Source organism: Pseudophryne corroboree, chromosome 2 (genome assembly GCF_028390025.1).
Source record: "Pseudophryne corroboree isolate aPseCor3 chromosome 2, aPseCor3.hap2, whole genome shotgun sequence".
Taxonomy (NCBI): domain Eukaryota; kingdom Metazoa; phylum Chordata; class Amphibia; order Anura; family Myobatrachidae; genus Pseudophryne; species Pseudophryne corroboree.
Window position 1 is genome coordinate 426776273 of NC_086445.1, and position 12306 is coordinate 426788578.

General features: G+C 41.5%; 1 protein-coding gene across 6 annotated transcripts in view; it reads right to left on the reverse strand.

Annotated features, from left to right (window-relative positions):
* Positions 1-12306, reverse strand: part of SENP7 (SUMO specific peptidase 7) — a 183985-nt gene that overhangs the window by 82524 nt on the left and 89155 nt on the right. For all 6 annotated transcript variants that reach the window (XM_063953579.1, XM_063953582.1, XM_063953581.1 and 3 more), the window contains 5 exons: positions 11507-11628; positions 8733-8849; positions 7171-7293; positions 6025-6117; positions 3451-3644 (listed from right to left, as the gene is read on the reverse strand). In XM_063953579.1, the coding sequence (XP_063809649.1) occupies positions 3451-3644; positions 6025-6117; positions 7171-7293; positions 8733-8849; positions 11507-11628 (649 nt within the window). The remainder of the gene's footprint in view (positions 1-3450; positions 3645-6024; positions 6118-7170; positions 7294-8732; positions 8850-11506; positions 11629-12306) is intronic.

Consider the following 12306-nt stretch of genomic DNA (forward strand, 5'->3'; position numbering starts at 1 on the left):
ATGCCGAATCTGCGGCCCTCTAGAAGATGAGCACTCTGTAACCACCACAGGAGAGACACCCTTGTCCTTGGAGATAGGGTTATCCGCTGATGCATCTGAAGATGCGATCCGGACCATTTGTCCAGCAGATCCCACTGAAAAGTTCTTGCGTGGAATCTGCCGAATGGAATCGCTTCGTAATAAGCCACCATTTTTCCCAGGACTCTTGTGCAATGATGCACTGACACTTTTCCTGGTTTTAGGAGGTTCCTGACTAGCTCGGATAACTCCCTGGCTTTCTCCTCCGGGAGAAACACCTTTTTCTGGACTGTGTCCAGTCCCTAGGAACAGCAGACGTGTCGTCGGAAACAACTGCGGTTTTGGAATATTTAGAATCCACCCGTGCTGTCGTAGAACTACTTGAGATAGTGCTACTCCGACCTCCAACTGTTCTCTGGACCTTGCTCTTATCAGGAGGTCGTCCATTTTCTTCGAAGAAGAATCATCATTTCGGGCATTACCTTGGTAAAGACCCGGAGTGCCGTGGACAATCCAAACGGCAGCGTCTGAAACTGATAGTGACAGTTCTGTACCACGAACCTGAGATACCCTTGGTGAGAAGGGCAAATTGGGACATGGAGGTAAGCATCCCTGATGTCCCGGGACACCATATAGTCCCCTTCTTACTGGTTCGCTATCACTGCTCTGAGTGACTCCATCTTGATTTGAACCTTTGTAAGTGTTCAAATATTTCAGATTTAGAATAGGTCTCACCGAGCCTTCTGGTTTCAGTACCACAATATAGTGTGGAATAATACCCCTTTCCTTGTTGTAGGAGGGGTACTTTGATTATCACCTGCTGGGAATACAGCTTGTGAATTGTTTCCAATACTGCCTCCCTGTCGGAGGGAGACGTTGGTAAAGCAGACTTCAGGAACCTGCGAGGGGAAACGTCTCGACTTTCCAATCTGTACCCCTGGGATACTACTTGTAGGATCCAGGGGTCCTGTACGGCCCCAGCGTCATGCTGAGAACTTGGCAGAAGCGGTGGAAGGCTTCTGTTCCTGGGAATGGGCTGCCTGCTGCAGTCTTCTTCCCTTTCCTCTATCCCTGGGCAGATATGCTTATGGGGACGAAAGGACTGAGGCTAAAAAGACGGTGTCTTTTTCTGCATAGATGTGACTTAGGGTAAAAACGGTGGATTTCCCAGCAGTTGCCGTGGCCACCAGGTCCGATGGACCGACCCCCAAATAACTCCTCCCCTTTATACGGCAATACATCTTTGTGCCGTTTGGAATCTGCATCACCTGACCACTGTCGTGTCCATAAACATCTTTTGGCAGATATGGACATCGCACTTACTCTTGATGCCAGAGTGCAAATATCCCTCTGTGCATCTCGCATATATAGAAATGCATTCTTTAAATGCTCTATAGTAAATAAAATACTGTCCCTGTCAAGGGTATCAATATTTTCAGTCAGGGAATCCGACCAAGCCACCCCCGCGCTGCACATCCAGGCTGAGGCGATCGCTGGTCGCAGTATAACACCAGTATGTGTGTATATACTTTTTAGGATATTTTCCAGCCTCCTATCAGCTGGCTCCTTGAGGGCGGCCGTATCTGGAGACGGTACCGCCACTTGTTTTGATAAGCGTGTGAGCGCCTTATCCACCCTAAGGGGTGTTTCCCAACGCGCCCTAACTTCTGGCGGGAAAAGGGTATACCGCCAATAATTTTCATCACACACTTCATTTAATTTATCTGATTCAGGAAAAACTATAGGTAGTTTTTCCACACCCCACATAATACCCTTTTTTGTGGTACTTGTAGTATCAGAAATATGTAACACCTCCTTCATTGCCCTTAACAAGTAACGTGTGGCCCTAAAGGAAAATACGTTTGTTTCTTCACCGTCGACACTTGAGTCAGTGTCCGTGTCTGTGTCTGTGTCGACCGACTGAGGTAAAATGGGCATTATAACGTCTCTGACGGTGTTTTAGACGCCTGGACAGATACTAATATGTTTGCCGGCCGTCTCATGTCGTCAACCGACTTGCAGCGTGTTGACATTATCACGTAATTCCTAAAATAAGCCATCTATTCCGGTGTCGACTCCCTAGAGAGTGACATCACCATTACAGGCAATTTGCTCCGCCTCCCAACATCGTCCTCATACATGTCGACACACACATACCGACACACAGCACACACACAGGGAATGCTCTGATAGAGGACAGGACCTACTAGCCCTTTGGGGAGACAGAGGGAGAGTTTGCCAGCACACACCAAAAACGCTATAATTATACAGGGACAACCTTTATATAAGTGCTTTTCCCTTATAGCATTTTAATATATGTAGTCATATCGCCAAATCAGTGCCCCCCCTCTCTGTTTTAACCCTGTTTCTGTAGTGCAGTGCAGGGGAGAGCCTGGGAGCCTTCCCACCAGCATTTCTGTGAGGGAAAATGGCGCTGTGTGCTGAGGAGAATAGGCCCCGCCCCCTTTTCGGCGGGCTTCTTCTCCCGTTTTTCTGAGACCTGGCAGGGGTTAAATACATCCATATAGCCCCCAGGGGCTATATGTGATGTATTTTTAGCCAGAATAAGGTACTATCATTGCTGCCCAGGGCGCCCCCCCCAGCACCCTGCACCCTCAGTGACCGCTGTTATGAAGTGTGCTGACAACAATGGCGCACAGCTGCAGTGCTGTGCGCTACCTTATGAAGACTGAAAAGTCTTCTGCCGCCGGTTTCTGGACCTCTTCACTTTTCGGCATCTGCAAGGGGGTCGGCGGCGCGGCTCCGGGACGAACCCCAGGGTGAGACCTGTGTTCCGACTCCCTCTGTAGCTAATGGTGTCCAGTAGCCTAAGAAGCCAATCCATCCTGCACGCAGGTGAGTTCACTTCTCTCCCCTAAGTCCCTCGATGCAGTGAGCCTGTTGCCAGCAGGACTCACTGAAAATAAAAAACCTAACAAAACTTTTACTCTAAGCAGCTCTTTAGGAGAGCCACCTAGATTGCACCCTTCTCGGCCGGGCACAAAAATCTAACTGAGGCTTGGAGGAGGGTCATAGGGGGAGGAGCCAGTGCACACCACCTGATCCTAAAGCTTTTACTTTTGTGCCCTGTCTCCTGCGGAGCCGCTATTCCCCATGGTCCTGACGGAGTCCCCAGCATCCACTAGGACGTTAGAGAAATATAAATTTTCAAAGCTGGCTGAACACAGTGATACAATAACAGTCCAAGAAATAAATTAGGGCCTGCACAGTCACACGCCTTCCTCCCTTTGTATTACAGCGTTCCCTGCAGCATTTACTACTGTGTTTCCGGAACTGCAAGCTGTAAAACATGCAGTTTTTTCCCAAGTGCATTTTGTGACTCCATCTCTGACACAAAATACGACCAAATCTCCATCAACCTTTTGTGTTTACTAGCCTACGTGATTGGGGGGTGGGGACAACAAGCAATACCTTCAGACCCACTGTTGCTTTCTTCCCCAGTGGCTTCCTCTTTCTTTGACAAATGGTCATTGAATACAAGAACAGAACCACTACTGGAAGGCTCGCTTGGTTTTGCATGCTTATCCGCCTTGTGCTCTTTCCCTTCTATATACACAGCTTCTTCCATCCAAGGGAAACATATCACCGCAAGATACCAGTGAGAGCTGCAAGAGAAAATGCCAGTAACAGGGACTGGTTTACACCAAATAAACAGGGAATATATTCTATAGCTAAACATAAAGCCAGAACATGCCAAACATAGGATACAAAAACAGATCAATACAGACAGTGTGACTAGGAGTACACAAATTAGAGGGGTTGTGTGCATGTGGAACACAGGGAAGAATTTGTATAAACACTGCTATTGGGTCATCCCCTACACAGGAGCAGCACAAGAGAAGATAAAAGGCAGAGGGTGAAGCACTTGGTTAGTTAAAGTATTCATGGAGACAGTGGCTTTAACTTCAGCACTAAAGACGGGACTAGACCTCTGGTAATTGCAACTATATTTTTGTATTTGAAATCACATGAACTCACTCAACTGCATGTATAGAAAAAACTATTTTGACCATCTTTAGAGCAGTTTACATGCATTCGTACATAGGGTCATTTAAATTGTGACTATATATATTTTGTTTGTCTCCCTGTAGCTTAATGTAAAAAGTTGAGAGGTAGTTGTGTAAAAGGGGTGTGGGATTTGAACAACAGCTCAGTGAAGACTTCAATTGAAAATTACCCTTTAGCACGTTTCCTATATTAAGCTGTAGGTGTCTTAAAAACTGCACTAATCATGCTTGTGCATACAGTCCTCTAGACCAGTGGCATCACTATAGGTGAACCCAGTGCAGCACTGTGCACTTTCTGTGTGCAAAAGGATGTGACATCAGGTCCTCAAAGCCACGCCCCCTGGATGAGTGCTATTTTGGGGGGGTGGCTGTGTGTCATGCCCACGTTCTCATCACACAGCTTGCCCAGCACTCCCCAGCCTCTCCCTGCACAGTGTAGATGCTCGTGACACCAAAATAGCAGAGCAGCCCTTCTATCTTGACGTCTGCTGGAGCATTCCCTAGCGCAGTGTTTCCCAACCACGGTCCTCAAGGCACACTAACAGTCCTGGTTTTAGGGATATCCAGGCTTGAACAGAGGTGACTTAATTAGAACCTCAGTTATTTTGATTTAACCATCTGTGCTGAAGCCTGGATATCACTAAAACCTGCACAGTTGTTGTGCCTTGAGGACCGCGGTTGGGAATGCCTGCCCTAGTGCCTAGTGATGCACTGCTCTAGACCTGTCAGTAGCAGGGCCCTCCTCTCTCGTATCTTACCCTGCACTGCTGTTCTTTCCAGTGTGCTTACATTTGCATTAAGGGACTCTAATCATTCTTTTCTGCCCTTTACAGGGGACTGGACCATTAAATGCTACTGTTAATACTTGTCATGTACAGTACTGTATCATTCTCTCATTATTTGTTTATACTCCAGTACTTTCTGTTTTTACCTTTAGAGATTGTATTGTTTATATTATTGTAATTGTTCCTGCACGTACAATGGACACTTGGTGGTGCCATAAAATAAAGGTGATGATAACAAATTGTGTCTTCATTACAGATTTTTTTTCAGAACCTGACGTGGTTTACTTTTGCATTCTTTTAAAGCTCTAACGTTTCTGTGCGTACATTTTTATTCCACCACAAGCTGCTGTAATATTTACTATGCCTACTAGTAACAAACACAACTACTGTATGAGACTGGGTGCCGAAAGTTGCATACACACTTCCCGATAAAATGAACGACGTTGCTCACTTTCTTCGCTGATGCGTGGCACCGCGGGTCGTCAATGACCCTCTGTATCGGCACACTCAATCTGGACTGTCGTCCAGGAGCTGCATGCGCGGCTGGCCGCTGCATGATGTCACTGAGCAATATGAACGGTCATATCGCTCAGTGTGTACAGGCAGCCGCTGACCGTCCGGCCAGGGAGGGGAAACACTAGACGACGTCACTCATAGAGCGACGTCGTCTAGTGTGTATGCAGCTTTAATCAGACCCGATCCAAGCCTAACCTTGTATGGCGCCATGTAAGTAATAGTACATATGATGTAGGTAGAGTAGCTTTTCACAATGAAAGTACACCTATTACTTAACTATTTAACGAAATATAGTGCCTAAGTCAGCTACTTCGTACAAAACATAGTCATTTTTTTAACATGGAGATGAAATGTCTTGCTACAGCTGCCCCAGTGTTTAAAACCACAAAGCTATGGAGAGCGTTTTATCAACAAGACAGCAGGCAGATTACCTGGACATATAAAGGCTTTTGCCCTTCCTTTCACTGACATGTAAGATAGGGAAGGCCAGCCCCCTTCACAGAATTAAACATGTCAACTTGCACTAACAGGATGAGACAGGTTTAGTCAAAGCTGATCTGTCGCCAACATGCAATCACACACTAAACATATCTTTTAACAGAGAATATATGAAAAAACAAAGTCAGCTGGTTAGATGCTTCTTGTTTACTGATGTATGCAGGTAAATAGATACTTACTTTTCATTAACTGGCACAAAAATAAAATCCTTTGTAAAGATATCAACATGACGAGTCCAGGTCTTTACTTTGTGGTGTCTTCTCTGCGCTGTTCTATAGGGATGGGAAGGTATATGCACAAGCATCACATCACAGACAGCAACAGACTCACTTTATAAGTTCTCTTACAATTTCCATACGCCAACTTCATGAAGTATTCATATAGCAACAAAATAATGTAGGTTGAAGAAAGTATTTCAGCCTAAACATTTTCCTCTGTAAAACCTATTAGAAGCCTTACAACTCACATTTTTCTGTGTAATGTGAAGCAATAAATACCCGCACAAAGCCTTGAATCTGGCAAATCTCATAATATACTTATAGATACTGCAACATACAGTTTCAGCAGGGAAGCATATCTCTTGGCACACTCTGTTAATGTACAAAAAATCTGCACGTACTAAAGCCACCCTATATTATTATTATTATTATTATTATGCCAAAAATAAGAGCAAAATAGAATTGTTAAAAAAAATTGAAAATATATTTATACATTAATATATAAAAAAAAAGGTTTGCAGTGTATGGATTTTCAAACTAAGAGGGAGATTTATAAAACCTTGGATAGAGATAAAGTGGAGAGACAGAAGTACCAATCAATCAGCTCCTGACTGTAATTGTTCAACCAGAGCCTGTAAAATGACAAGAGCTGATTGGTTGGCACTTTCTCTCTGCTCCAAACTTTGATAAATCTCCCCTTAATAATGTTGGAAAAATGAAGCAGATGCGTGGCAACAATGTACAGTACAGCCCTGCACATTTGGGCCTACTTTGTAGAGACTTCATTTCTTCAGTTATGGTGGGAAAACATATTTTTAATTACAAGTCCAAAATTGGAGATATATTTTATTAGTGTCTCTGTGATCTGTGCCCATTAGAATTAAGCAGTGGGTACAAATCCAAAAGATGGATAGCAGCCAAAGTTTTCCACAGGTGGCAGAATCCAAAGCGTCTACCGCCACAATAACGAACCACAGGGACAAGGGTGTTTGCATACTGGCACTTACAATTTACTACATACAGAAATCAGAAATAATAAATTGCAAACGTACTCAGCTATAATGAATAAAAGCAATAAAACAAAACTGTAGCCGAAATAGTACTTACGGCATGACTGAGCTATTGTCGCTTGAAACAGTATCCTTTCTTGTTAAACATTTACAGAAAAAACTACTAAATATATGGCATCTCTCCGCAAAATGCTTTGGAAATTTCTCCAACATGAGATATCTGTGGGTAACAAAATAGATAAATATTCAAATGCATAAAGTCAAACACATGTGTAATATATTACACTCTCTGTTTGTAAATTCAAGTATATAGAACAAAACAATATATAAATGAATACATCTAATTTAACAGAGATCTCCTTTGCAATAAACAAGGACAGTGGAATGAGTATTTTTCGTAAACTACACTGATTGTTCTCTTTTGTGCTAATCGCAGGTTTCTCTTAAACAAACTAAAATCTGCTAATACAATTTCCATTAAAACGTTTATCTCAGGATATAATCCAGCCAGAATTAGCTTTCCCCAGCAATTCTACTGAATAGGTGCCAGCTGGCCTGTCAGCTCTGATTAGTGTCTGGCTACAAATTTAAGAGACAGCAATTATTCACATAGCGGTGTAACTCTGTAAACGGTATGTACATAGAACATATCATTTTAAATTAAAAATGTTTAATAATTCAAACAAACAGGGTATGTGCTGAGAACTCTCTCTTGAACACATTGGAAGGGCGCATATTGGCACTCATCACTGGGCAGCATGTGAGCCAATCACACCCTACCTTAGAATGAAGGCCAGGTAAAACTTAGATGCTGCCAAGTGTTCCTGTCATAATAGAGATCTATATTTTGCAAACTATCGAACCCTTCGCAACTTGCAATATGGTTTTCATAAAGGGCTTTTCCAGTTTCTATATCATTTTTACCAAAAACCTTTCACTCACAATACCAATACTTTGTTGGGGGTTCCTTCCCTAGGGCCATCATGTTGCATAATATTCAACAGTCTTTTGGCTCTCTTACATATAACCAGGACCTCAGCTGATCACATTAGGCACTACCCTCTTTCCTTACAAACATTCTAATGCAGTAGCTCTACATGGACGTCATATGCTGATTAAAAAACAGTGTCCATTCCTCCTCCAATCAGAAGCCAGTTTCCATGTGAAGCCTTTGTGTCCGATCTTTTCTGCTACAGCAAGAGAGAAGCAGCATCTAAGATGATCCCTATATACAAGTGTTGGGAGCTTGTTAAATATATATATATGCAATAAATGATGCATTTGGGCAGTACAGTTAGTGCAATGGTTAGCTTTGCTGCTGCACAGTACTGAGGTCAATGGGTTTTATTTCCACCATGGCCCTAACAGTGTGGAGTTTGTATATTCTCCCTGTGCTAGCGTCGGTTTGCTCTGGGTACTCCGGTTTCCTCCCGCAATCCAAAAATATACAACAACAAAAAATAACAACAACCCTGGTGTGTTAGTGTACATGTGTTTGTGGCAGACTAGATGGGCCAAGTGGTTGTAATCTGCGGTCAAATTCTACGCTTCTATACTGATCACATGAGGTTATATTTAGAGATTTTAAATGTTTGAACCAGCTATCAATCAACAAACTAATGTTACTGCATAATTATGTAATGGACAAAAAGTACTGACTTTAGATAAAAATCGATAATAACATCGTTCAGAAATTCGCCATGTTCCAAGCATTCCAAATCTTCATTAGACACACCAAGACCTCCTTTAGTTGGAGGGGGAGGATAAACCAGTAATCTGAAAAATATACATTAAAACAATACATAATGCACTTTAGATATTCTACAATTTCAACAAAAAAATCACAAATGTAAAAAGTATCATACACATTTTAGATCCAGTTGTGCAAGTAGGGCAGTTTATTTTATTTTAGAAATTTATTTCGATATTAGCAAGGGATCCAAGAATTACCACCAATCGGCAAGATATCAAACAAATCATTACACTGATGATCAATTATTCAAGAGGTGGGTAGTTTATATCACATAAAACCAATTATTTGTTATTAAACATCTAACTGGTGCATTTGCATGGGATGTGACCGCAGCCAGTGGGCGTTCCCTGACATAGCTACTGTACATGATCCCATGCTACTGTGCCATCCTGCATGTGTTCTAGCTTTTAAAGAGGAGAACTATTTTGCACATGTGCAGAATGGGTCTCCTCATTCTCCCTCAGCAGCAATGTAATGGTCTGTGACCGCCACATCACTGCCGAATTCTCAAACCTGATTGCAGAGTGACGGCATTCGTGGGCGTATGTAAGGAAAAACATTCGTTTGGTGCCATCAATTTCTTCCCTAAGCAACAGGGAGCAAGTTAGACTGCTGAATAAATACAGTAGAGAAAAAAACATTACGCTATTAATCCATCTGAATCAGATAGAATTAAATTTAAAATATACATATTCTGTGCAGTTATATGTATCTAGAATGCCTTATAAAAGCTAACAATTTTTCTAGGAGAACACCTGGAACTATATCTGGCAGAAAATATAGAAAACAATGAGAAGCAGTGGCAAATACCTACAGTAAAAAGAGGGTTACTAAGGATTTGAAGAAACCTTTTGTCTAATCCTTAGACAGTCTCAAAAATCCTGCAACTAATGGAGATCAATTAAAGGAGCCGAGCTCTGTCACACTACAGCACACAATCACACTTATCACAAAGTCACAATAAGTAGATGTACAAGGAATTACTGCTCGAGAATTAGTTAATTAGCTGTACTGCTTTACATATCATCTGTTAAACAGAGGGACCATTTGTTCCGTACCTCAATGCACAACTAATAAAATTATACATAATTACATGCTGACACTAACTTTGAAAGCCCTAAACTTTAATAAGTATGGCTCTGTTCAGACTGATACATATAACCTAAAATATGCAATGACACATGTAGCACATACGACTTTGTATTTCTATTATCAGACCGAAGCTGTGACGTCTCTCAAACAAACAGGGCTGTATAAATCCTAGAAGCCTTGGTAGCCATGCACCTAGAAATGTGCATAAATTGTATTTATTTTAATGACACTTTAAAAAATGTATTAGGCTATGGTAAATAAACGCGTTACTTGTTTGGGTGTGTCAGGGATTAGCAAAGTGATTAGGAATTACTCTGTGGAGAAGCAGAGTAATATCCGGGAAAAGGGTTTGATCCTGGCAAACAACAGGACTATTTTGGGACAATTTCACCATACATGCCGGAAGGATCACACTAATTTTCTTTAAGCCGGATGTACAGTACATGGAGGATTGCATGAAATTGTTTACCTTTCACAGGTCACCAAATCTAGGACTACACTATATCCTGCTCATATTCTATCTCATACACTAACTGGTCAAAAGGTTTTAGACACCCCATTTTTCCTTTTACTTAAATTTTCCCAATATAATGTCTCAGTGTTCTCTGAAATGAAGGCATAGAACAAATAAACAATTCAAGATGGTAGAGAAATCATAGAATCATTTTGTTTAACAAAATTTTAGCTAAATGTTTGACTCATCACAGTAGCTACTCTTTGCAGACGTAACCACCAAACACACTCCTGGCATTCTTTCTACAATGAAAATCAAATAATTTAGCCATGTGTGTTTAACATCAAAATTTAAAAGGGGCAATGCTTTTAATAGCAAAGCAGAAAGCCTTGTGGTAACAGAGCTTGTTATGTTTATTTGCCTTGTGTAATGTGACGTGTGTCCTGTTATATAAAGCCAGTTTAAAATAAAAAACATTGGTGTTCATGGTTCCAATGGTATCTGGATGGAAGATAGACAGTAAATAGACAGTCAATAGATTGACACCAGATGGTCAACAGGGTCAAAAGGTAAACTATTAAATGATTGACATTGACCTAGATCAACATGAAAATGGTCGGAACATAGTTTTTCATAATTTTTAAGGGTTAAGGTGCCTAAGTTGACGGTTAGGGTTAGTCACTTGGCAGAGGGTTAGGCTGCGGAAGGGGTTGGTTAGGCACTAGGGGGAGGGTTAGGTATAGGTTTAAAATAACACAAAAAAATATGTGTAAACCTTTTTTTTTTTTTTGAGTCAATCTGTTGGCATAACCCCATGTCAACCATTTAACAGACGACCTTTTGATCTACTGACTATTGACTATCTGGCATTGACCTATTGGCTGTCTATCTAGACTCTGTTGATTTTTTAATCCACACCTGGTTCCACCGTTCATACACAGATGCAGTGACACTTCCGCATATAAAGTCTCTAGAATGTAAAGAAGTTCAGCCACAGAGTGAATTACATCGGCCACCCTCTCCCTAAAAGAAACCTTATATCCAGGTTGTTCATTTACATGCAAAAATAAATAAAAAATTAAAGCACGACAAACATCATGGTTTATAATACAGATCCAAATTCCACAAACACACCTCAGAGGAGATCCACCTCTATGTATTTCCTTCAGCGTGCCGTCTTGTCTGGGCAAGACAGACACTGAGTAATGGCCATCTCTGTATTTCTGCATCACGCTGTAGGATTTTACTTTTATAGCCTAGCAAAAAAAATTAAAAATACAATGAAGATATACTGTATATTACTGTTTATATGTAACATAAGGGCTCTACTGCCACAGCGGACTGTAAGCTTCACATATCAATTTAGTACAAGCTGGGAATTATTTAAGTGTACTAGGCGAAAAGCTGTTTCACAGAATGCGACTGTTTATCAAGAACACACATGTCCTTCAGTAAGGATCATTTTATAAAGTGGGAAAGAGCGCACAAATGAGATCATTCATTTCCTATGGCTACATCTAAGCTACATGGCAATTTAAAAAAAAAAAAAAAAAAAACCTGTACACAAATTCAAAATTAATGTCTGGCTAAAGGAAGCTGAAGAGTGTAGCTGTCCGCACATACATAATTAAAATACTACTTAAAAGTGACAGATTGGGCTTTTTTGTGAAAGGGTAAGGCCGGGTACACACTAGAACAATGTATACTTGGACAGTATGCCAAAGGACGGGCCAACTTATCTTATCTTCCGCAATACACATCAGAACGATGTCAGGAAGAATGGAATGATCCTTCATTCTGTCCTTCATTACCTTGCATATCGCCGCATGTGATATTGGGGGTAATTCAGACCTGATCGCTCGCTAGTGTTTTTTTCAGTCCTGCATTGGCATAGTCGCCGCCCACCGGAGAGTGTATTTTAGCTGTGCAAGTGT